Source organism: Protopterus annectens, chromosome 3.part0 (assembly GCF_019279795.1).
Source record: "Protopterus annectens isolate FY-2018-M chromosome 3.part0, PAN1.0, whole genome shotgun sequence".
Taxonomy (NCBI): Eukaryota; Metazoa; Chordata; order Ceratodontiformes; family Protopteridae; genus Protopterus; species Protopterus annectens.
Genome location: NC_056731.1, coordinates 1,419,562,064 through 1,419,588,461, shown reverse-complemented (window position 1 = coordinate 1,419,588,461; position 26,398 = coordinate 1,419,562,064). Strand labels below are relative to the sequence as shown.

The following is a 26,398-nucleotide window of genomic DNA, read 5'->3' as shown; positions in this document are numbered from 1 at the left end:
GTTACTTAAAAATCAACAAGCTGTTGTTATGATCTAATCTTATAAACAGATTATAAATGACAAAGTAAATAGATGAAACATTTAACTGCACGCAAACAGTAAGCCTTTGGCTGCCATATTGTCAACAGGTAACTAAACGAGCAGCACATTATACTGCAGGATTTTAAAGTTATAAATACACTGATGCAGGCATTCATAAATTAGTTACATAGCATGAAGACTGACAGCCAAAACTGAACCACCAAAGTGCAGTCACATAACAGTGAATGCAAGTACTTGCAGTAACACTATGAAGTATTTTCGTGGGGTACTGGGGGGGGTGGTCAGACCACCTTGCACACCAAGATGGACGGTCATGCTCCCTATACCCCAGATGTTTATATTTACTTTGAGATCACTGCACCTCTGAATAAGGGGAAGTATCCTAGACACTGCAGTCTTGAATACAATCTATGACTTGATTTCCATAGGCTAGCAATTTATCCACCCACTTATGCCTTGCTTTTCTGATTTTCTATGTACAAGGAGTACAACATTCTAGGAGACTACAGAAAAGTTGGAAAGCAACGTCTTCTAGTAATTAGAATAAATCTTCTTGTATGATAACTGGCATTACACAAAGGCTACTAGATGAGAAGCATAATGAGAAAGAAAAAAAACGCCATCAATGATAAAACTTTAATAAATATCTGTATTTACTGTGATGCATATGTTGATTGGTATGTGTCTTACACGACCCAGGATACTAACCTTCTAAAGTAGCATCAACATGCAGTGGAAACTACTTCATGGGATGTAACAGAATTTTAGCTTTAGATCAGAGGTATCTAGTCTACTCCCCATTTATTTTGCCTAGTGTTGCATTGCTGAATCATATTGTCTTGTTCAGGCTAAAATACAAAACGTATTTATTTATTTTTTTACAAAAGTGAAAAATCATAAACAATGGGAAGGTCTTGAAGCTTCTACCAATGCAATTTCTATAACAAGTAATCCTACCCAACTGATGAGCTCAACTTTTGTAAGAATGTAATTCAGGCATTAAGGTTTGAAAGCTGATGAGGCTTAGGAAAGGTTGCGTCCACATAAAGGAGGGCGAGTAGCATCCAGAATGGTAAAACATGCTAGTTGAAAATGTGGAGCAAGTACTCACCCTTAGACCACTCAGAAATGAAGGTTAGTGCAAGGATTAGTTTGAGCATGTCACTATTTAAATTCTGCATTGAGCAAACTAAGTAATATTAGTAGAGACAATAGAACGTGTCTAGTCAGGTAGGCAAAAGATACATCATTAAGCCACAATGATAAATGAACAGTTAAAGACAGAATCTTAGCTGGCAAGAGATCTGGGCTAATAAGGAATAAAAATGATAATAAATGCCAATTTCAGAATGACTGTAACAAATTTTAAGAAGGATCATGGGTCACTGTCAGTGAACTTCCAAGTTCTGATGTAAAAGGGCTTCAGCAAAAACAAGCAGATCAAGAGATGCTTTGGACGATGTCTTCATTCAAAAATACGTGACCATGTTAAAGCATAACAGACTACTGCAGGTGTAGTCTTCAAGATTCAGATGGTATATGGCAACTGGAGCCACGACTTATTTAGCAATAGTTTCTTTTATTGTCAAGACTTCTTCAGATAACAGCTCTATAAATAAGTCATGTCTCCAGTGGTTCCTTAAAGGAGTATTTGGTTGTTAATTTGGATTACACACACACACACACACACACACACACACACACACACACACACACACACACGCACACGCACACGCACACGCACGCACACACACACACACACACACACACACACACAAACACAAACACACAAACACACACTACAAAGACTGTTTTTTTTTATTTGATTCAGGTACTACACGAACAGAAGAGAGGGGATTTAGCATAAAGTAACACAATCATTAAAGAATAAAGGACTTGCAACATGAAACAGAACTTCAGTCACTGATTCTAAAATCAAATCAATGACTTGTAAAATAAGTAGCAGAGAAATACCAGAACTGCATCAATGCAGCTATCAGAACTAAGCTTTTTATACACACACACACACACACATATATATATATATATATATATATATATATATATATATATATATATATAAAGAGACAGAGAGGACAGTAGTATCTGTCATGGCTTACTGGTGCATCACTTTGTCTAGGGTGGGCAGGGTCCTTGATTTGAGCCTTGCAACAGCAGTTTATTAAAGGGAGGATGGCTTAATGTAAGGTGTTTGCCTTACAAACACAAGGTGCAGGGTTTGAGTCTCACAAGGGATAATTGGCTAAGCTTAAAATGGCTCGCAAGGGCAGTTAGCTTAGTACTAATCTATGAATCTGTGTGTAAGTTAAACTTACCATAACAGTAAATGTTTGAATGATCATTGCTGCAGCAGTCTTAGTTATACAGGTTATATCCTGCCAAGGATATAACAGCCAGCAATCTTCCAAAGTTTCAGGGCATCTTCCATGTGCCCACACTATCAGGCAGCTCGACGTGAGCTGACTAAAAGACAAGTTTGAGTGCAAAGTCCTTCAGAGTTTTCCTGCCAGCAGAAGGAGGGAGGTGGAGCCCTGAAAGGATAATACTAAACATAACAGAAAATAAATCTCCATACCCTGGCATAAAAATACACCAAAAACAAGAGGGAGGGAGCTGCTACAGCAGCAGTGATCATTCTGTTATGCACAAGTGTAATATTTTCATCATATTGATCACTGCTGCAGTAGCCTTAGCTTTATGAGAAAATTAAATTAGCTAACTACATTTGAGAGGTGGAAGGAGAAGAGTCTAGAAGCCCCTGGAGAATGCTCCTTGCAAAGCTTGATGTAGGCCCAGAATGGGAATCAAGATTATAATGTTTTGTAAAAGTATGCCCAAAGGACCAAGTAGCAGCTTCTAGAATACTTCTGGAATCCAACCCTTTCCAAAAAGACACAGATGAAGCCAAGACCCTGGTAGAGCGGGCCATGACTCTGCCTGGAATAGTTCTGTTATGGTAAGTATAACAAAAGGTAATAATAACCCTGGACAACCATTTGGAAATAGTCTGTTTTGACACAGGTTGCCCTTCTTACTGTCACAAAATCTGAACATCTGAAAAATTTAGTTCTGTCAAGATGGTACCTGAGTTGTTTGTGGAAATCCAAAATACGGAGTATCCTTTCTCCCTTATTTTTAGGTTCAAAAAGAAAAAGCAAAAACAAAGAAACCCTTTCCATATAGAAAATGAGACAGGGTTGACTTACCATAAGAGTTTGCAACTCTTATACTCTTTTTGCAGAGGTCAGAACAAGAAGTAAAACTTTTCCATGTTAAGGACCTCAAATCAGCTAGATTAGCTGGTTCAAAAGGAACAAGTGTTTGCTTCGCTAAAATAAAATTAAGATCCCAAGGAGGGGCCACCAGTTTTCTTGGAGGCCTCTTGTGAAAAAAAACCCTTTCAAGTACATTTTGACATGAGATTGCACTGAAAGAGGAGGGTCCATGGGCAGACATGCTGAAATAGTCGATAAACGAACCTTGATACAGGAATAAGAAAGGATATAGGACAGTAACTAACACAGATATTGTACAACCAGAGAACAACTAGCCCTGAACTGGTGTTGGTTATGTTGTTGTCACCAACTACAAACCTTTTCCATTTGCTAATATATGATCTTCTAGTATCAAACACCACTGTTCTTGCATGAGTAGATCCAGTCTATGAGAATTCTTTTGGTAACTGCCCCTGGCCACTTCCAAAATAAGGGAGAATTATTGCTGCCTGAGCATGAAGGAAGTCATCACAATGATTTTTGGGGATTCCCCCTGAATTTTCACAAGTACCCTGGATATTAGTGGAAAGGTTGAAAAAGCACACAGGATCATTTTTGTCCAAGCAAAAGAAAAGGCATTTGTCTTCCAGGCCTTCATGCAGGGAGATCTGGAACAGAATATTGCCAGTTGATTGTTCAGACAAAATGCAAAGAAATCTACTTGAACTCCCCACAGATAAGTAAATCTTGCAAGAACACCTGATCTAGTTTCAATTTGTGAGGTCTGCCCTGATCCTGCTCAGCTTGTCTATCACACAGTTTTGCTCTAATGGAATGTAAGATACATGTAGAGTGAGACTGTGCTGTGAAGCTCTATCCCAAACTAATATGGCTAGTCTGTAAAGGACCTTGCTTGTTGATGTACCACATGACTGTGGTGTTGTCTGTAACCACTTGAAAAGGTACTGGAGACCAAAGATTGTTCAGAGTTGAGTGCCTTGATCAGTGCAAGCATCTGTTTGATATTTATGTACTTGTATCTGTTCTTGATGTCTCACACTGTCTGAAAACTTCTATACCTCCTGAAATGGCTCCCCAAGCAAAGTCCAAAGCATCTGAGGTAACTGACTGTTTGGAGAAGGGGAGACCTGGATTTAAGGATATCTGTTGTCTCCATCAAAGGTTGTCTCTTTTGACAAATCCCAGCACTGGGATTTGAAAAGATAAACAGTGTTGATGTCAAGACCAAAGAGGTTTCAGATACCACTCTATCTTTCTCATGTTGATTATTGTCAGGGTTATCATGAGAAAGTACAGTTATGTAAAATCTTACCATAACTGTTGATACCCTTCTCTACACTGTTGTAGTATGCATTACATTTGGGATCCCTAGCCAGTATACCAAAGCCTTTAGGTTGCTTTAAGGTACACCGTACATCACACATATGCTCCTTGCATAGCACAGGGCATAAAGGTGACATCTGGGCGTACCATCCTCAGAACTGAGAGCCCCAGAAGGAAAGCCTATCTAATGAATAGAAAGGTAATCAGTACAGCCAGAAGAGAAATGGACCAGGGGGTGGAGGAAGGGAATGAATACTACAACAGTGAAGAGAAGGATATCTACCATTATGGTAACATTTTACACAACTGTATTATGTCCTTCCATTTCACTGTTGCAGTATTCATTACTCTAGGGAGAGAGCCAAATCTCAGGAAGAACAGAGGGAGGAGGAGGGACCAGCAGAGCCCTCTAGAAAGCCATGAAGGATGGCCCTAATAAAACAGCTCTACATCCAGAAATTCCATCAAACTTGTAGTGCTTGGTAAATGTATGAACAGAAGTCCAGGTAGCTGCCTCAAGAATAGAGTTAGTATCCAAACCCTTAAAAAAGCACCAGAAGAGGCCACAGCTCTAGCAGAATGAGCCTTAACAGAATAAGGAAGGCTCTTACCATGAAAGGTAAAACAAAAAGAAATAGCTTTAGAGATCCAAGAAGAAATAGTCTGCTTGGACACAACCAATCCTAAGGACCTACGATGAAAGAAAACAAAGTGCTGATCATATTTCCCAATAGTCTTGTCTTATCCAAATAAAATCTGAGTTGTCTATACATACTCAAAGTGTGCAGCACCTTCTCACTGGCAGATTGTGGAGAAGGGAAAAAAGTGGGAAATTAATAGACTGAGTAAGGGACAACTCATTTACCACCTGGGGCATGAAAGGAGGATTAGTACACAAGGACACCCTGTCCTTATGAAACACCAAAAAAGGAGGACAAATAATAAGGGCTTGAAGCTCAGACACCCGCCTGGCAGAAGTAAGGGCTAACAAAAGAACAGTCTTCCAAGAGCAATGTTGCAAGGAAGAATAAGCTGCAGGCTCAAAAAGAGCCTGAGTCAATTTTTCCAAAACAAAATGAAGATCTCAGGGAGGAGTAACAAGTTCCCGGGAGGTCTAATGCAAAGAACACCTTTAAGAAATCGTTTACCTTCAAATCTAAAAGCTAAGGAAGAGATAAAGGCAGACAAGGAGACACAGCTGATAAGTGGGCCTTAAAAGAATAAAAAGCCAAACCAGCACTGAGAAATTCACACACAGATAAGACAGAACCAAAGGAACATCCACTGAAAGTGGATTCAGGTTACGAGAAAGACACCAAATCGAAAACCTCTTCCATTTGGATAAGTAGGATTACTTAGTATTGGACTTCGTGATCCACAGGATCGCAGGACCCTAAGCATATTCTCAGAAAAAAGTGTCTATGTGGAATCAAAATCCCATCACCCATAGTGTCAAGATGAAGAGTGAACAAGTGAGGATGGATGAGAGATCCCTTGTCTTGTGTGAGTAGGTCCACCCAGTGAGATAACTTGTGATGATTACCCTTGGCTAAATGCTGAAGAAGAGGGAACCAATGCTGTCTCAGCCAAAAGGGAGTCAACAGTAAGATTTTGGAAGCATCCTGTTGAATTCTGAACAGGACTTTTGGAATGAGCGGAAGGGGAGGGAAAGTGTAAAGAAACATCCCTTTCCAAGAAAAATATAGGGTGTCCACCTTCCAAACCAGAAGACCGGGGACTCTGGCACAAAAAAGAGGAAGTCTGTTCAAAGGGGAGGCAAAAAGATCTATTTGAGGAGTACCCCACTTTCTGACGATGTCCAGAAACACATCCCTGTGAACTATCCATTCATGGGATTGTGTTAAGTACCTGCTCAGAGTGTCTGCCATTGACCTGAGGGAATGTAAACTGTCTGAAGAGTCACTCCATAATGGACAGCAAGTTCCCACACCTGGAGTTCCAACTGACAAAGAAGATAAGATCTTATCCCCCCCCCACAGTTTGTTTACACACATCACTGTGGTATTGTCTGTAAACACCTTGAGAGGTCCTGGAGAGAAGAGAGGATGAAAAGCCTGAACAGCCAAGCAAAGAGCTGTCATCTCTTTGACACTGATGTGCTTATTCTGTTGATGAGACGGCCAAGCACCCTGCACCTTTAGGGAGCCAAATGCTGCTCCACAACCCCCATCTGAAGCATCTGTGAACAGCTCCTGAGAGGAAAGAGGGGGATGAAAAGTGAGCCCTGGATTTAGAGACAACTGCTGAATCCAGCACTGATGTTGCTTCAAGACAAGGTAGAAGGAGAAAGTACACTTGTGTACACTTATCATAAATGTAGATATTCACTGTTGCAGTCCTAACATATGGGTTGTCCGGCTTCCGGTAGCCCTCAGCCGGCCCAAATACCAGAGTCTTTGGTATATGACGTTGGCTGCCGTCGGTTGTAAAACTGATGTCAGAACATCAGGTATAAAGGGAGGCAGCCGACGCCATTTCCTCAGTTTTTCTTGCCTTAACTGTCAGAAACCCCCAAAAGAAGGCTAACCCAGGAGGGAAACACCCTGGAAACATGCCATTCAAAAAATAAGTAGTCTGTGCCTTAGGAAAAGGGGGGGAATGGAGGGTGGGAAACTAGGACTGCAACAGTGAATACACTCTAACATCTACATTTATGGCAAGTGTACACAACTGTACTATGTTCTTCGTGTTTCACTGTTGCAGTCCTAACATATGGGTTGATTCCCAAAGCCCAGGAAAAAGACAAAGGGGGAGGATGAATCACAGACATAGGGTTGGTAAGAAGGCCCTGCAAAACTGCAGAGGCAAAACCAGCCCTGGATTTAGAAAACAAAGGTAGATTGTAATGCTTTGTGAAAGTATGGACAGAAGACCAAGTAGCTGCTTCTAGAATGTCCTTAGTAGGCACACCTCTTAGAAAAGCTGCAGAGGTAGAGTTTGCTCTAGTAGAATGGGTCCTAATACCCTGAGGGGGAACCTTACCATGCTGCAGGTAACAAAAGTGTATACAATGAGCAATCCATTTGGAGATGGTTTGTTTCGAAATAGCTTTACCTTGAGCCCCAGGAGCAAAACTAACCAACAACTGTTCAGATTTTCGAAAGGATTTAGTCCTGTTTAAGTAAAATCTCAGCTGTCTGTGTACATCAAGGGAGTGCAGAATCCTTTCCCCTTTATTTTGGGGATTATTGCAAAAGGTAGGCAGGTGTTCAGACTGGAAACCACCTTGGGCATAAAGGAAGGGTAGTTCTCAGAGAAACCCAATCGGAATGAACACAAATGAAAGGTTCTACTGCTATTAAGGCTTGTAGCTCCGAAACTCTTCTGGCTGAAGTAATAGCAAAAAAAAAAAAAATCAGTTTTCCAGGAGAGAAACATCAAATCTGCAGAGGCAGCTGGCTCAAAGGGAGGTACAGTAAACTTTTCCAGGGCAAAATTTAGATCCCAAGTAGGAGTAGGAGCTCTTCTGGGAGGTCTAAGATTGCAACCTCCCCTCAGGAACTGCTTCAATAAGGGGTGAGAAAAAATGGGTTACTCAAAAAAGCAATGAGCAGAAATTGCTGAAGCATGAATTCTGATGGAAGAAAAGGAAAGTCCACCATTAAGCAAGCCTGCTAGGTAATCAGGAATGAGGGAAAGAGAAGGATGAGAAGACTCTTCTCCTTTAGCCTGCATCCAAGAGCAAAATCTTTTCCATTTATCTGCATAGGATTTTCTGGTGCTAGGCCTCCTGGCCTCATGAAGAACTTCCACCACCTGTTGGGAAAGATTTAAAGAATTAACCAGGCAGTGAAATACAGAGTTTGAAGTTGAGGATGAAGAAACTTTCCTCCCTCCTGAACCAACAGATCTGGTACCAGGGGAAGATGCCAAGGCTGAGCCTGGGAAAGGCTGTGAAGAAGGGGATACCAAAGTTGCCTTGGCCAATCTGGTGCTATAAAAATAGCCTTGGGTTTTTCGTCCCTTATCATTATCAGCACTCTGGGAAGAAGAGGCAGAGTAGGGAATGCATAAATTGAGAGTTGTGCCCATGGGAAGGACAGTGCGTCCACTTTCCAAGCTTTGTTGTGAAACTCCCTAGTGCAGAAGGTTGAAAGGAGATGACTGGTGTGAGAGGAGAAGAGTGCCCCAATGCTGAGAGATACGATTGAAAATTACTTTGTTCAGTTGCCACTCGTGAGGATCCAGAACATGTCTGCTCAAATGATCCGCCAAGGAATTTAGCCTCCCTGGAAGATACAGAGCTATTAGATGTATGCCCATGGAAGCTGCGAATGACAACAGTCTCATGCTTTGTCTGCACAAGGGATAAGAGTGAGTCCCCCCCTGCTTGTAGACGTACCACATGACTGTGGTATTGTTTGTCTTAATCAGCAGAGTCCCAGAGTAGAGTAGGCCCTTGAAAGCCAGCAAGGCCTACTGCACTGCCATCAATTCCTTTAAGTTTATGTGCAGATGAATCTGCTGGGTGCTCCAAGTCCCCTGTATGCCCCTGCCTTCCAGATGAGCCCCCCATGCATAATCTGAGGCATCTGTGGTGAGAGTCTAGCTGGCAGGTGGTGGGCGGAAAGGCAGACCCTTGTTCTGAGAACCAGCTGTCGCCCACCAGAGGAACTCCATTTGTAGACAGGGAATTAAGGAAAGAATCAAGTCTAAGTCCTGTGTGTGTTGACACCAAAGATTCTTGAGGTACCACTGAACTTTTCTCATATGCAGCCTTGCATATGGGATCATCAGAATACATGAAGCCATGAACCCCAGTACTTACAGGAATTGCCTTGCAGAGAGCTGGGTCATGCTTGCCAAGTGAAGTAAGCTGAAAGATCTTCTTGCTTCTCTTGAGGGAGGAATACCATCTGGGTGGCTGCATTCAGACTAGCTTCCAGGAAAACAATCTCCCTTGCAGGAACCAACTTTGACTTCCTTTCGTTGAGAGTGTAACCCAAAGAGGTGAGAATGCTCTTCACGAAGTCCATTTCCTTTTCTAGTTGTTCTGGGAGTTTGCTTGAATGAGACAGTCGTCCAGATAAGGATAAATTTGGATGCTTCTCTGCCTGCAAAAAGCAATGGCTGGAGCCAGGCACTTTGTAAAAATTCTGGGAGCAGTAGATAAGCCAAAGGGCAGTGCAGAGAACTGAAAGTGTTGCTCCCCAGCCTTGAAGTGAAGGAACTGCCTGCAACTTTCCCTTATTGGGATGTGCAGATAAGCCTCCTTGAGATCCAAAGTTACCAGCCATGAATCCTTGCTCAGCATGGGTAGTAACTGTTGAAGAGTGAGCATCTTGAACTTGGGAATCACCAGAAAACTGTTTAGAATACACAGATCCAAAATAGGGTGCCAGGTGCCCCCTTTTTTGGGTACCAGGAAAGGTCTTGAATAAAAACCTAGGCCTGCCAGATTTGCAGGAACTGGCTCTATAGCCCCCATGGTCAGTAGAGAAGAAATGTGATTTTCTACCTCTGCCCTGAGAGCTCTGGGTATGTCTGGGTACGCTTTCAGAACAGGGAAGGTGTGAAAATAAAACTTGTAACCTTAATTTACAACATTGAGCACCCATTTGTTGTCTGTGATGGTAGACCATACCTCTGCAAAACTGGCTAACCATCCCCCCAAAGGAAACACAGGGCCCGCAGAGGTAGGCACAAGAAGGCCGGAGTCATTGAGAATGCTTGCTTTGGGAAGCTGACTTAGAACTCCCAGATTTAGCCAAAGAAGAATGCCACTGTTTAGCTCTTTGAGAGGCAGAAGCCTATCCTCTGGAAGAACTGAAACCCCCTAGGCCTAGAGTGACCCTACTTGCCAGGATCAGGGAATGACCAATTCTTGGAAGGGTAATGCCTACTGAACCGAGGAGGCTGAACCTGAAAAAAATCTTTAACAGCTTGCATAGATTTTGCCTTATCCTCCAACTTATTCAGTACCTCCTCAGCCTTATTACGAAAAAGATTGTCCTTGGGCAAAGGAAAATCCAGCAATTTAGATTTAACAGGTTCAGAAAGAGGCTGCTCCCTGAGCCAAGCATGCCTTCTAATAACGGAACCAGTGGCTGCTGCTCTGCAGGAAGCCTCCAAAGTGTCAAAGCCACAATGTAATGAATGCTTATTAACTAGAGTGGCAGAATTCAGTTGTTGTTGTTTGTCTCTTCGGCTTTTCCCCGATTAGGGATCGCCACAGCAGAACTCCGGTCAACTAATGATTGGCAGTAGATTTTTATGGTGCCGAGTTGCCAGCCCAACGCCCAACCTTCAGCGAAGGCACGCCCATTCACGCATGTCTTCCGAAGGCCACTCGACCGCGGGGAGGACATGCAGACTCTACATAGAAGGCACTCCAGCCGAGAATCGAACAGGAGAACCTCTTGCTGTAAGGCAACAACGCTACTGCTGTACCACCGCGTGGCAGAATTCAGTAAGTCTTGTAAATCTTTGTTCTCGACATGGAAGGAATATCCCCAAGTTTAGCCTTAATAGTCTCCAAAGTATGTTGCTGATACTTAAGCATGTGAAAAAGGCAATTCACAGATCTAATGGCAAGGGTTGCAGAGGTATAGACTTTTTACCCCACCTGTCCAAGGCCCTAGACTCCTTATCAGAAGGAACAGGTTTTTAGCAATAGCTGCCTTAACATCCTTGGGTCCTTGAGAAATAATCTTGGGATCAGCAGTAGGGTTTTTAAAAAGGAATTGATGAGAATCAGGAACCCTGTAATACCTATCAGGTTTTCTGGGGGCAGGAGGGACAGAATTAGGAGTTAAAGAATTTTCCATGAAGACATCAGCCACAACTTCCAAAACTGGAGGTATAGCCAGAGGCTTATGCTTTGGCAAATCCAAAAATTCCCTGATTCTCTTCTTAGACTGGGGAAAATCCTGACATTCCCATTTAAAGTGCTCCCTAAGAGTATGCAAAGTATCCCCAATGGAAAAATCTTCTGGAGGGGAGGCAGAAGGGATAGAGTCCTCAGCATCAGTATCCTCAAAGCCAGAAAAAAGTTGAGAATTTCCTTCTTCACCAGCAGAAACACTGGAAACCTCAGAATCTGAGACGGACAAAACATCAGGAGACAATTCTCTAGCCCTGTTAGAAGGGGGAGGATGCGAGCCCCTAATCAGTGAAAGAAGATCACCAGCCATCTTTACCAACTGGGACTGAGGCACAGGAGGGGAGGCCGATGCCTGCCTGTGAGAAGGTTTGTGGCTGGAAGGTTTGCTAGCAATCCGGAGGGAGTCAGGAGGCCTAGCAACTGCAGAAGTATGGCCTGGCTCTGGTCTCATGTCAAAGAGAAGAGGCGTCAGAAGCCGGTGCCTGCATAGCGGTTCTGGACCCATCTGAGGTGGCGAAAGGCAGAGGGTCTGAAGACGAAATAGCAGACTGTGGCATGGAGGACTCAGTAAAGGTCTCGGTAGACCTGCGGACTGCAGGGGCTGCGAAAACGCCTCACTGACTACTGCTGGGCTGACAACCAATTTCACCAGTGCGTCATCAGCAGATTTAACCCTAGACCTGTCGCGGTCCTTGTCTTTGCGCTTCCTAGGTATATCCAAAGCCGGGAGACCAGAAGACGCCATACCGACGAACTTAGGCCAGACTCCAAAATGTTTATACAAAATCTTAGCTCTACGGCGTATGGTATGCGGGTTAAGGGAGGCACAGAGAATCTGTTTTCCACAGGCAAGACATTTATTAACTTTATCTGACATTCATTAAAGCAAGAAAAGAGGATCCCCAATGGGGTACTTATCTGAAGGCATCTTCAACTTGGTAGTCGGAAAGCAAAAAGAAGGTAAACAAACACATGTTTAAGTTCCTGTAAAGTCTTGCACTTATCCTAAGGGACTAATGTCAGCAGCAGCTTGGCCAAACAAAGGTTTATTAACTAGAAGGGCATCAATCAATTTAGCCTTAATATCATCAGGCAAAGGCTGAAGCCAAAGCCAAGAATATATCTGCATTACTGACCCAAAAGCAGGAGCCCTAGAAGAAGCATCTGCTGCAGCATAACTATACTTGATGGAATGACGAGACATCTGGGAGGAAGTTCCTAAAAGGGAAAGGGCAGAAGTTTTACCTTCAGAGTCTGGAAGCTCCAAAATCACCTGACAGACCTGGGACAGTAGAGCTGGTGCAGACAGTATGTGGGTGTATTCACCTATGCAAGGACCATCATCCCTGTCAGCATATATGGAGGAGTACACATGTATAAGCGAAAGGGTATAGTTGGGACTTACTGTATAGCACTGTGTGTGAAAGTCAATCTGGAGAATAGCTCCTCCTAGGCATGCAGAAAAGTGCTAAAGAAGGGTTGAGGCAAACAGGCAAATAGTAAGAAGGGACTGCTACTGCTAAATACTACTCACTAGTGAATGAAAGGGAAGAACAAAATCATAAAAGAGCAAAATACGTATATCTGCAACCCTCCTAAGGACCAGAAGTGTATCAGCCCAACAAAGAAGCATGGCAGCGGTCCAGGAGTCAGCTCCTTCGAGAAAAAGTCTCACAGAGATTGGAGTGAAAATTGACAATTTCAACTCTGAAGTAGTGATGATCAGCAATTCCCTATGTGACTACATCAAAAGGGATGACAAAAAGATGAAAGTGGAAACAGCACTCACCAGCCATTCTGACAACCATGAAATCCAGAAAATGGGAGGGAAGGAAACACAAAAGAGACTCACAGTATTAGAAGCAAGTCAAAGGTCTTGAGGGGAAACTCATGGAGACTGAGGATAGGGAGAGCTGAGAAAATCTCAGACTCATAAATACGGCAGAAGGGTTTGAAGGTAAAGACTGCCAGCAATATGTGACTGATCTGTGCCTTGCAAAGGAAGAAATCCAGATTGACAAGACACATAGAGTTTACTCTTCCACTAGATCCATAAGAAATTTCCTTGCCACAGAGTGCTCAAATGCCACAACTACCTATTGAAGGAAAGGCGACTGAGTCTCCTGTAGATACGAGGAAAACACTTGGTATCTGGAAACCAGCATGTCTTTGTGGAATAGGATTTCTTCCTGGGGACTAGAATGAAAAGAAATAAATCAGTTCCCCTTTTCAAAGAATGCTGACAGCTTGACTGTAGGTTTAAACTATTGAACCCAGCCATGTTCAGTCTTCGTCCCTCAGGGGGTCTAGACCTTCTGGGATCCAATACAGGTCAGGGAGGGAGAACAGAAATACAGGAAGGTAAAGGAGCAACGCGAGAAGGTAGGAGGAAGGAGGACGGAAGTAAAAAGATAGGAAAAAAAAAAGAACAAAAAGATGGCCATTGAAATCATTTCCCAAGTTTCTGCAAAAACTGGACAACAAGCAAAAAGCAGCAGAGCAATATGCAGTCAGATCTAAAGATGGGCACACACAGGAAGAGATAACAGAACTCAGTAAGTCAGACTCTGAATTTGTAGAAGGACAAGCCTAAGGCTAAGGGAAAAGGAAAAACAAAACACGCTGTTCTTTTGTGACTTTTGACTATTATTCAAATGAGTACGGTATTCATTTTGTCAGTCAGAAGCAGTGACACAATTCAACAGAGATGCACATACCCTAACATCTTGCTTCAATATGAAGAGGGGGGACTTCATTTTAAGGTCATGTAGTTCCTCCAAAGTTGCCCATTAGAGTATACTAATAATTGACAAAATTTTGTGGAGGGAGACTTTACAGCTAAGCCCAAAGGATTGTTATTGGCAAGTTTATATTCAGATTAAAAGATAAGACAAACCAGGGCAAGCACTGATGGACAAAAAGTTTTTTAACAGTGTAAGCTAAAAGATAATTGTTTTAACTTTTAAACCCTCCCTGCCTTTTTGTTTTGTTTTTTGTTGTTTGCCTGTCTTTTCAGGTCATGATCATTAAGAAGGCAATAGACAGGGTTATGAGGTAAACAAGACTCAGATCAACTGAATAATGTTAAGAAGGATCTGAAAACATGCTCACAGGGAAAGGTACATTTACTCCTGGAGTTTACTATGGGGGTGGGTATCCTAATATAGGGGATGAAAGGAAGACAAAGACTTAAATTAATACTCGCTCCCGAATGCAAATTCCTGCTTATAGGTGCTTCCAGAAGGATATGAGCCAAAGGCATTGGTTTGTCACAAAGGGGCAAAAAAGTAGAAGGGGAGATTAGATGTAAAAGAGGTACTCACCTAAAGAATGTGTCATGTAGGTATATATGTGTTTATCTATCTATATCTATCTATCTATATCTATCTATCTCGAGAGAGAGGTATAGATACACACACACATACACGCATACACACACACATATTGGATAAAATGAGTCAAACAAAGAGTATACAGTAGGGGACATGTATGGAAAAAGAGAGGAGATGTAGATCGTTCAAAATGTACACAGTTCTTATAGGGTTTGCTAAAAAAAACTGGGTGCACAAAAAAATAAAGTATGATACAGGGATAACTAGACGAAAGGAAATTCAAAAGAGAGTGAAGGAAGAACACAAAACCAAGCATAGACAGAGAGAGAGAAGACTTGCAGGGATCAGAGGAATAACAATCTGAGAGTGAGTAAAACTAGGAGGGACGAGACTAACTGTTGTAGTCTGGAATTTCAAAGACCTTGTCGACAAAGGAAAACAGTGAAAAGTACAAATCTCATGCTAAATGCTACAGGAGATGCATATAACAAAAACAGAGCCAGAGAAATTTCTCAAAAAATTTCAGGGAATGGGCTATTACACAGTGGCACAAGAGTACTGACACTAAATTCAGAGGGGCTGAAACCTCAAGACAGAGCAGCAGAAATCAGATAAACATGTCTGATTTCTGTTTCTAAGAGGAAAGCGAAGAAGGAAGAGAGTAACAATAGACAACTTCTACATGCTCCCAAAGATGGGAAAATAAGAGACAAAACTAGAGAACTAATACAGTTTAAGCAAGAAATGCTACTAATGCAAGGGGACTGGAATAACATAACAGATAAAAGAGACATTAGTGGTGGGCCTAGGAAAAATGAATGATTCCTGGAAGGGAAATATTTACAACAGATGTGCAAGAGTTATGGGTGGGTGAATGCAGGGAAATTAATGGGAGTAGAAAGGTCCTAAACTTACCAAGTAAGTAGAGGTGGAAATTTATTGAGGCTTGATACATTTGATATTTTGGAAGAACATGCACATCTGATTTCACAAATGTTTACCCACCTGAGAATAATATCAGTTCATTCCCTTGTAGAAATAAATACCAGAAGCCCCATCCATGTCCCATTAGAAAGGCATTGGTGGGCAGAAACATGCTGGTGGAAAGGACTGAAAAGAAAGCAGCAGGTGCATAATATTCACTCCCAGTGGTGGAAACCCGTAAAACTACACAAAGATACCTCAGTGATCAGCTGGGAAGAAAATAAAGCTAAACTGAAGCAAAAATTACAAGAACTGGAGCTGGTGACATGGAAGGATAGACTGAAAATACACAATAGTAAGCTGGAAAGAATAAAATAATTACAGGATAGAGAAGGAAGAGTGGGACAGGATGAGGACAGAGGATTACGAGAGTTAACCAGAAAATGGGAAGAATGTTTAAAAGAAGAAATACTGAGACACTCTGCAGCACTGAGACAAAAATAGTTCACAAATACCCCCAGTTACGATAAATATTAGCACATAAATTAAGGCACCAAAGAGGTGATAGACAAATAATAAAAAATTAAAGATCCAAGAAATGGGAAAATAGTGAAGGACTCTGGACAAACTGCGAAAGCATTTCAACATTTTTACAAAAAACCTCTGTACCAATTCAGATAACGAAGGCTGGCATGCACTCTTGGAAAGGTTTTAGGGGAGCCTAAATGTTCTGAAATTAACACAGGATGAAAGGGAAGGGAAGAGTTAGTTCAACCTATAACAGCCTAAGAAATAAGAGAACAACTGAAGGAGCAAATGAATGAGAAATCAATAGATAGAAGGATGGAATGAATTCCCAACAGAAATATAGAGGGAGATGGGGGAATCCATTAATCCATAAATGGGCAGGATTATTTAATCTAGTTTTGAGTGTGCCCAACTCCTAGAAAGAAGCAGTAATATCATTAATTCCCAAAGAAGGCAGAGACGCTCTATTCTCAAAGCCATATACACCGAAAGCAATTTTAAACCATGATTATAAAACTTTTGCATTAGTAATGGCTGATAGGTTAGTGAGAATCTTACCCAGAATAATAAACCAAGATCAGTGTGGCTTTATGAAAAGAAGGCAAGCATTTGATAAAATCATGCCTATGAACACGATTCAACTAAAAACAGAATAGAAAAAAGAATCCTTGATGATGATGGGGAAAGTTACAGAAAAAGCATTTGACAGGATAAGTTGGAATTACCTGTGGGATACAATGGCTAGGATGGACTGCCCTTTGGAAATTATACAGTTATATCAAAATTTATATGTGGGAGCCAGAGCGAGATTTAAACTTAATGGTAAAGTAACTGCAGAGTATCCACTACAGTGGGGAAACCAAACAGGGGTGCCCACTTTCTTCACTACTATTCAAGCTACATCTAGAGTCCCTAGCATTAAAAATCAGACAATCTGGTATCAAGCGTTGGCAGGAAGAGGAAAACACTACAAGTTCGTGCTGTCTGTGGACGACAGATTTAAAATAGAGATTTACAAGCCTTATTTAATATACTGAGATAATATGCAGTCATAATGGGTTTTAATGCAAATGAAAAGAAGACAAAAGCCATATGCATAAACTATAGCTCCTCTTTTCAGATGGTACATGATTTTTCATATTTATTGAGGGAGCATGACAGAATGAAACACTTAGAGGAGTATGGCTGGAAAAAAAATCAAAAGCGTCATCCAAGGAAACCTTGGAAGAATTACTTGCCAAGACTACAACAGTGTTAAAGAGTTGGGAGATTCTACTGACAGATGTGGATCAAAGAATTCAAGCAATAAAAATGTTTGTGGTTCCACTTATTTTATATTTGGGGAAGGCTTTTATGTACTCTCCAAGTAAACAGGATTGGTAATGTCTGAAAAAAGATTCTTGCAAGATACATATGGAAAGATCAGATGTCCAAAATGGGTTGGGAAGTGTTGATAGGTTCTCAAAAATAAGGAGGGGGGGGGGGGCTGGAGATACCAAGTATGAAATATTTCATGGCAGCACAACTTGAATTACTGTACTACTTACAAGCTAGCAACTCCTCCTCCTCTAAGTGGAAAGAGATGATGCTGGAAGATGAAGGGGCAGTACTGGAAACATGAAATAGAAGTTTGGGTTAGGGCGATCGAGAAACCAGTTAAAAACAGAAGTCTAGACTCAGAGGAGGGCTCCCGGAGACATATTTTCTGAGGGTGCTGGAAACTGTCAGGATGTCAAGCAGATATGGCAACTCTTGTAAAGCAAATAATAGAAGCAAGCTGGCGGGAACACAGGGAGGACTACTTGCTAGGACAACCAGCACCAAGGATAGGAAGTATAATTAGAAGAGACCTACTGTCTCTAGTGTGGATAGTATCTAAAAAAGGGATAATGAGGCTATAGAAAATGCAAATAGGACCATACGTGTAGGAAATATTCAAACTAATGAGATCCCTTACAGAGAGTGAATTGGAAGTTCTTAAAGTGGAAGATAAGGGAGAAAACATTACAAAAGTTAAATTGGGAAGAGTGCAGGGGAAATAATGGACAGAATGAGGTTAGTGGATACACATAGACAAACACAAACATTTATGGTGAGTAGTAGAAATATGGATGAGGAAAATGGAATGGCTCTCAGTGAAGACAGTAGTTAGTAATGATACTTCTCAAGTGTACTTGCACATCACCAGTGATGAAGTAAGGACAGGTTATAAAAGACATAAAGAATTACTACTAAAACCAGAAAAAGGAATATTTTATATTGATCCATTGTAACTTCTGGTATTGAGTTGAGCTTGGTGTTTCAACATGACGTCTGAAGGAATAGACAAGAAAAAAGAAGGGTGAACCATCAGAAGGATATAGTACAGTATGCATGAGGTTTGTACCAAGTTTGTTAAACATGTTTTACCAATAAAAGCTTTTGTTTCTTAAAAAAAAGGGTAAAGGTGGTCCTTGACATGATGTGGTGATGCAAATCAGGTCGCCATCAGAGAGGGGTTATGGCATTCAAAATAAAAATGCCTTATGAGCACAAGAAGCAGTTAAGGACACAAGTAACTTCAATGTGTACTTGTATGACAGACTCCAGCAGTGTTCCGACCCCAGTGAATCTGGGGACACCCCAGCACTGGAGAGTGAATGGGCAACCATTACAAGGATGTTTGATGGTCAGCAGGCAATGAGATGGAAAACTACCCAATAAAAAAAAAAAAAAAACACACACAACTACAACATTTGTGTCATTTTTGTATGATGGGGAGAAGACCTGCTGAAGACAATTATAGAACTCCCTGAAAAGGGAAGCTAGGACACCAGATAAATGACCTTAAACATCAAAAGATGTACGGTGTACAGAATGACTGGAAAACCTTAATGTTAGCAACAGCCTGGCATTACTTTGAACATACTCTTATGACCTCTGATGGACAAAGCTGTGTATGACTCCATTATCTATGCGCTGGTGTATTCTTCAAGTCTTTTTAGCTCTCAAGCTCATAGGTAGAGAAAGAAAAGAACATATTATCTGGAAATAATAAGTATGGACATTTTGAAAAGAGAACCTCTCATACATCGAAGATCTGATTAAGTACTTTTGGTGTGAAAGTGCTCATGTGTTACATATTTTTTACTGTTTTTATTTTTTAGATTAAACAAGTGTTTTATTCAGTGTTGTGTTAGCTGGTTCTTTTGTTTTACTTGCTGCTTTTGAATTTGTTATTAAACCAGCTTTTACCTGCATAGTTTTATTCTGTTAACAAATAAGGTACATACATGTAATTACATTTCAAAGATTAAAGTCCATTATAAACAGAATTACCACAAAAAACACATACATATGATTATCCCACGAAGAACAGACAACAGTTGTGTCACCAGGCAGCATCAAGCAAGATGAAAGAGGCTAAAAAACAAAAACAATGTTTGTGTCAATATACTGTTTTTTTAACTTCCTGTGTAACATTTCAGGTATACCTTTGCTCTTGTACATAGCATGTAAAATAAACACCACCAACATACTCAACAACGCTATTCAATGAAGAAGTGATGACACAACAGAGCAACTCAGACTGAAGTTAGAGAAGTCTTGCTGAAGCAATCGGACATTAAAGTTACAAACTTAACAGCAGGTATTAGAAATCATCCAGTGACTGTTTTAAGCAATATGCGGCTTAAGGGACTACAGCTCACCTCTTTGTGTCACTATTCAGCTTTGGGTGAAACAGGTTATACACTGTAACTTCAAATAAATGACAGTTTGTTTACTATGAAACAGGGAAACTCCTTGGTTCCTATCTACCTAGGAATCTGGTGGTGCTTACTCCTCCCTCCCACCCTAGAATCACTTGAGTCTATATTATTTCATCGAATGGCTATTCAGTGAATAGCCATTCATAAAACACCTATTCATCGAAGCTGCTCTTCATTGAATGGTGAATTTTAACTATGGCAAACCAGCAATTGGCCACTGTCTCTAATTTGCCCTTGTCCTCACTTTAGTGCGATCTCGGAGTTGGTATATTTAGTTAGAGGGTGTGGGGGCATAGTCCCCCCACCTTGGCAGGTTTAAATTTTATTTATTTTTTGCAATCACTAGGTTGGCCAAATGCTTGTTTGCCCTACTTAAAATTCAATGTCTGATGAAGAACAGCTTTGGAACAGGTGTTGGACGAATAGCTATCTGCTGAATAGCCATTCGACAAAGTCATATAGAACCGAATCACTTAAGGTCTAAATTTCCTGCTTGATAAGCAGGAGTCCAAGGGGTCAGTCTCTTTAATTTGCTTGTGCTTATGTGATAAAGCAAGGAAGACCATTCTTCTCTATAAAGTAAAGCGCATTGGAACTGGAAGCAAGCATGTACCTATGAATGTGTACTGAGGAAACATACAAAAACACAGTGTCTTGCATCTTAATGTGACCAGCAAGAAGTGATTAACTTGATGTAAAAAAACTAGTTCTAGTTAAACAGCAAGTCTGAGGATAAGAAAATATATACAAATCAACCATTAAGATGCATTACACCAAACTCAAGGTAAAAAAAATATATATATAAGAAAACTAATTTGGGTTTGAAAGGACTTGTTACATGGTACTACAAATTTATTAAATTCTGCCCCTCTTAAAACAGGCATTATATGAATGACTAATCACTTCAAGTATTCAAATACACACAAACCCTTGTCTATAGCTACATTTTTAAATCTCTTTATTTATTAAAGAAACAAAACAAGAACAACAAAAAAAAACAGTAGCATACATCACGAAAGAAATACAGGTATAGGGAAACTTGGATAACAATAATGAGTGATGCAGGTGATGTCACCAATCAGTTAGTCAATATATCAGTACATACAGTAGTTTATCATGTTACAAATTATCCCAGTTTTCATCTTTGTAATGACCGGTGCTCAGTTTAGTTCACTCGGCAGGCAAACTGAAGCTTTCTCTGAAAGTGAAGAGCTAATAAGTCACCGTGACATACTAAAGTTGCTCAGTACTGAAATGTAGGTACTGTTGATACCTTACATTTCTTAATTATTGATTTCCTACAAACTGCCAACAACTGTGAAAGTAGACTGCAACAAATTTTATTTAAGGAAACATAGTAGGAACACGTATATTAAATCAGACGACTACATTGGGAAAAAGTTCATCAGACCATACCTGAGGACATGAATTGTTGCATTACAGGAAAAACTGAGAATGTATGCTACCATATGTTCAACACAACAGTAGGATCCATACAACAGTTTAACAAGTGCAAATGGCAGGTGTGGAATAAAGCAGTGAATCTAACTTAGTAAGTGTTTTCATCACAGCTCTCACAGAGTTCATCAGATTCAAATCCACACACCTACATATACAAAAAATTCAGATGACTCGTATAGAAAAGTGGCATATGGTTGAGAAACGCGATAAATTATCAAATGCGCAATGAAAGGTGACAATATAAAAATATCAGGAGAGAATCCCTATTCCCCATACTATATCTTAAAAGTATCAACACTTAAGTTCTAAAAATATTAACAGAAACAAATCAATTTATATACCACAACTAACTGTATACAGAAGCAGAGAGATAGATGGTGGGTGTGGTTACTGCAGCAGTGAGGAATGTGAACATCTAGTGTTATGGTTAGTGCAACTAGCACAACTGTACTATGTTCATCATTCTCATTGATGCTGTAGCCCTCTGCTGTTTGGGTTGATTACCAAAGTCTATCCAACCTTGGAGAAAGAAAGATAAGTGTCCAGAAGCCCCTGTAGAATTGTCCTAGAAAGGCCAGCATCGGACCTAGAAAAATAATCCAGTTTGCAATGATTTGAAAAGTATGTACAGAGGACCATAAAGTTGCCTCTAGAATTCTTCTAGATTCCACACCTATGGTTTGTTTTGACACTGAGTGTCCTTTCTTGTCACACCATAAGTAAATAGTGTGTCTGCTTTTCAAAAGGACTTAGTTCTGTTAAGATAGTACTTGAGTTGCTAGTGCATGTCCACAGTATGCAGAATAATTTCTTCCTGGTTACGAGGATCTGGATAGAACACTGGGAGATTAATAGATTGATTCAAAGTAAACACTGAAACACCTTTAGGCATAAGTGAGGGATTTGTTCTAAATGTAACACTCTCTTTATGAAGACCATATAGAGTTCACCCAACATGAAAGCTTACAACTCAGATACTCTTCCTGCAGAGGTCAGAGCAATAAGAAGCACCGTCTTCCATGTAATAAATCTTCGATCAGACTTATGAGTAAGATCAAAATCAAAATCCTTTATACTCTTCCCCTTTTAACAATGCAGTAGAATATTTCAACTCTATCTTCCTAAAAACCCTCAACTCCCAAGCCCCTCCAAGAAACAAACGAATCAAGACTAATTCTGCTCCTTGGCTATCCAAGGAAACTAAACAAATCATGCACTGCAGGAACAAATCCTGGAAGCTATACCAAAAAAATAAGATACCCTCTACCTTACTTCAATACACCCAACTCCGCAACCAAGTAAAGAAACTAATAACCTCTGACAAAAAAACTACTACAACAAACTTCAATCCAACAATAACAAGAACCCAAAACAATTCTGGAAAGGTATAAATTCCTTACTCCACCCAGGATCTAGGAATAATCCCTGCCCTGACCCTAGCTTAACTGACTCAGAACTAAGCTCTCACTTCAACACATTTTTTACAGAATCCATAGCTACTCTAACCAAATCTTTTCCCAACAACAATCCATCCATCTCTCTCTCCTCTACTCACAACACCCCTAATAACAGTACACTTAATTTCCAACTCAAACCTGTACCAACTACTTTCATAAAAAGACCCCTATCAAAACTAAAGCCTTGCTCAAATGCCCCTGACAACTTACCCTCCTCCTTCCTCAAATCTGCTGCTGATGGTATTGCTCTCCCTATCAGCATCCTAATTAACAGATCTTTAAAAGAATCTTATGTACCCAGACTCTGGAGATCTGCCTTCATTCTACCTCTCCACAAAGGAGGCAAAAACTACAATACCTCCAATTTCCGCCCAATTGCCCTTCTCTCTCCACTTTCAAAAATACTTGAAAAATGTGTCCATCACCAACTCATGCCTTTTTTAACTCAGAATCACCTCATAACTCCTACCCAGCATGGCTTCCGCCCTGGCCACAGCACCACTACCGCCTTACTATCCTTCTTAGACACAGTAAATCGAGCACGTGACTCTGGATTACTTGTATCCACAATACTGCTAGACCTTTCCAAAGCCTTTGATACCATTTCCCACAAGCATCTTCTCTTTCATCTCTCCAACCTTCATCTCCCCTGACACCCTTTCCTGGTTCTCCAGCTACCTATCTGACAGATCTCAAGCTGTCAGATGGAAGAACTCTACTTCCTCCTTCTTGCCAACACCCACCGGTGTTCCCCAGGGGTCCATCCTCGGACCCATGCTTTTCAACATTTTCATTAACAACCTTCACTCAGTCATCCCTGACACAACAGTTATCCAATACGCAGATGACTCTACCTTAGTCTGTACCGCCTCCAACCTACCTGAACTCCTGACTAAAACTCAAACAGCTTTTTCCACTACCGAAAACTGGATGCACCACAACCATCTCTCTCTCAACTCCAATAAATCCAAAATACTTCTCTTTCCTCCCTCTAGAAATTTCTCCCTTGACAAAAATGCTTTTACAGTCCTTAGCCAAAACAACTCTGCCAATGAAGTGGTCCCTTCTGCAAAACTCCTCGGAATTACCATAGATGAACACCTTAAATTTGATATCCACATCCAACAAAACAAAGAAAACCCATCAAAACCTAGGCATGCTGTATAGAAATAACCACTTTCTCTCCAACTCCGCAAGGCAAACTATCGCTAATACCTACCTCCTACCCTCTCTACTATATGGAGCCCCTCTACTAACTAACCTTTCTTCTACCAACACCTCGAAACTTGTTATAATAAAATCTCCAAATTCGCAACTAAATCCAAAACCTCCACTCACCACTGCCTAACCCTACAATCTCTGAACTGGCTCGAACTCTCAAACCTCCTTGACTATCTCCAACTAACCACCGCACACAAACTAATATTCTTTCCAGAAAAATGCCCAGTCTTAACAAACATCCTTCCCCCATACATCCCAACCAGATCTCTGAGATCTGAACACCAAAATTTAATCTCTGTCCACAAACCCAAACACCTTGCAGGCCAACTCCTTCTCTCCTTCACTATAGGCAAAAAATGGAACTCTCTCCCTCCTTTACTCAGGACCACACCTAACCCTGAAACCTTCAAAACCGTACTTTTCTCTTACCTATCCACTAAACGTAAATGTTCCTGCTTTCACCCTACTTAAAATCTCACAAATTTACCCTTTGAGCTTTCCATACTCCTGCTCTTCTGTACACTATTACCTCTTTTCTATTCTCCTAACTAATCTAGCTAACTTTCTCAGACTAAACAATCTCTCTCTCTCAACTCCAAGTATTGTATATATTGTAAATATCAAGTAATTCACTGATGCTTATTGCCCAGTGAGTCTAAACTTACTGTTCTGAATGTAAATACCTACTAACTGTTCTACCTAGGTCAAAACTGCATTTCAATGTTATTCTATCCACCTCTACCTGACTGCATGACCTCATATATGTATTTAGTAACACTTTATGTAACCTTCGTAACCATGTTTGTATGTATTTCCATTGCATTATGTAACCTTTGTAACCATATTGCTTATTGGAGCTTTTCTCCCCGGGCCTCCACTGAAAATGGGCACACCACTGGCCCAGTGGACTTCCCCGGTAATCAAACTGAAATAAATAAATAAATAAATAAAAGGAGACACAGTTAACTTTTTCATCACTAAATTAAGATCCCAAAAAGAAGCCACCTGTCTTCTAGGTGGCTTAAGATGTAAACCCTGTTTACCAAAAACAGATAGGAAATGGGATGATCCAAGGGCAGATATACTCAAATGCCTGCTATATGAAGCATGATAGAAGAAAAAGAAAGGCCAGTGTCAAGTAACACTCAGAAACATTTAAGAACCAGTGGTACCTAATCCCTGAAAGGGCCATGGTTATTTGTTCTGCAACAAATGGAAAAAAATACTTCCACTCGCCAATGTAGGATTTCCTATTACTAGGCTTTCTTGCCTCCTTTAGTACCTACTGGATCTTCATGAAAGGGATGCCTAAAAGGTTTCAAAATTGAATCATCCAGGCAGTTACTTGATGTTTTTCAGACTGGGGTGTATCAAACTCCCCTTGTCTTGTTGAGTAGATCCTACATGTGAGGAGGTTTGTGGTAATTTCCCTTGGCCAATTGCATAAGAAGAACCAACTAATGTTGCCTTGGCCAAAAAGGAGTCGTCACAACAATTTCTGGAGAGTCCTTCTGAATCTTCAGAATTAGTTTGGAAATCAGTGAAAATGATTAATATATCCATGAACGAATGTCCCTGATCACAGGAATGCGAATGCATCTGCTTTCAGGCCTGAATTAATTTCCCTCTTTCATCAGATTGTTTGAGGACCTGAGAATCAGAAAGGACAAATAAATTCTCCTTATCTAAAATAAAGTCTAAACTATCACAATTTACTTCATCAGCAAATTTTTGATTACATACCCATGAATATCTCTTCAGAACTATAGCAGAAGCAGTGGCTACATATTCAGTATCTGCACAATCATACACAATCTTCAAGTCATGTTTAGATACTTGAGACCAATTAGAAATAAGAGGATTCAAACAGAAGCTACCTTCTGAAAGAAGTGTGATAGAATGTTCCCTCAAACAGTCTACACAACCAAGAATAAGCTTCCATATATATGCTTGGTAATTAAGAACTCTGTATATGAATTCCTTTACTTAACGTGTCCAATACATTACCTTCTTTATCTATAGAAGAAGGGTTAGTATTGACTAAATGTCTGTTTCGTGGTGGCGAAGAGGTCAGTATGCCTGCTGGATGAGAAGCAAATTTGTTAGCTTGAGGTACTTTATACATTCTAACTTTTTGAGGACTGAATTCTGAAAGTCATGGTTATTACAGGAAGTATTTTCCACATCCTCCAAGGTTGGTAAAGTAGCAAGGATGGGTGTATGCCAAAGCTGCCATCCACTTGTTCCCATAGCAAATACA

The 26,398-nt window shown here is 40.6% G+C and overlaps 1 protein-coding gene across 1 annotated transcript in view; it reads right to left on the bottom strand.

The window, feature by feature from the left end:
• The window catches only part of NSMAF (neutral sphingomyelinase activation associated factor), a 2,091,028-nt gene that overhangs the window by 363,847 nt on the left and 1,700,783 nt on the right, over positions 1 to 26,398 (bottom strand). Inside the window, exon 25 of the mRNA XM_044065485.1 lies at positions 19,585 to 19,652. Within this exon, the coding sequence (XP_043921420.1) occupies positions 19,585 to 19,652 (68 nt within the window). The remainder of the gene's footprint in view (positions 1 to 19,584; positions 19,653 to 26,398) is intronic.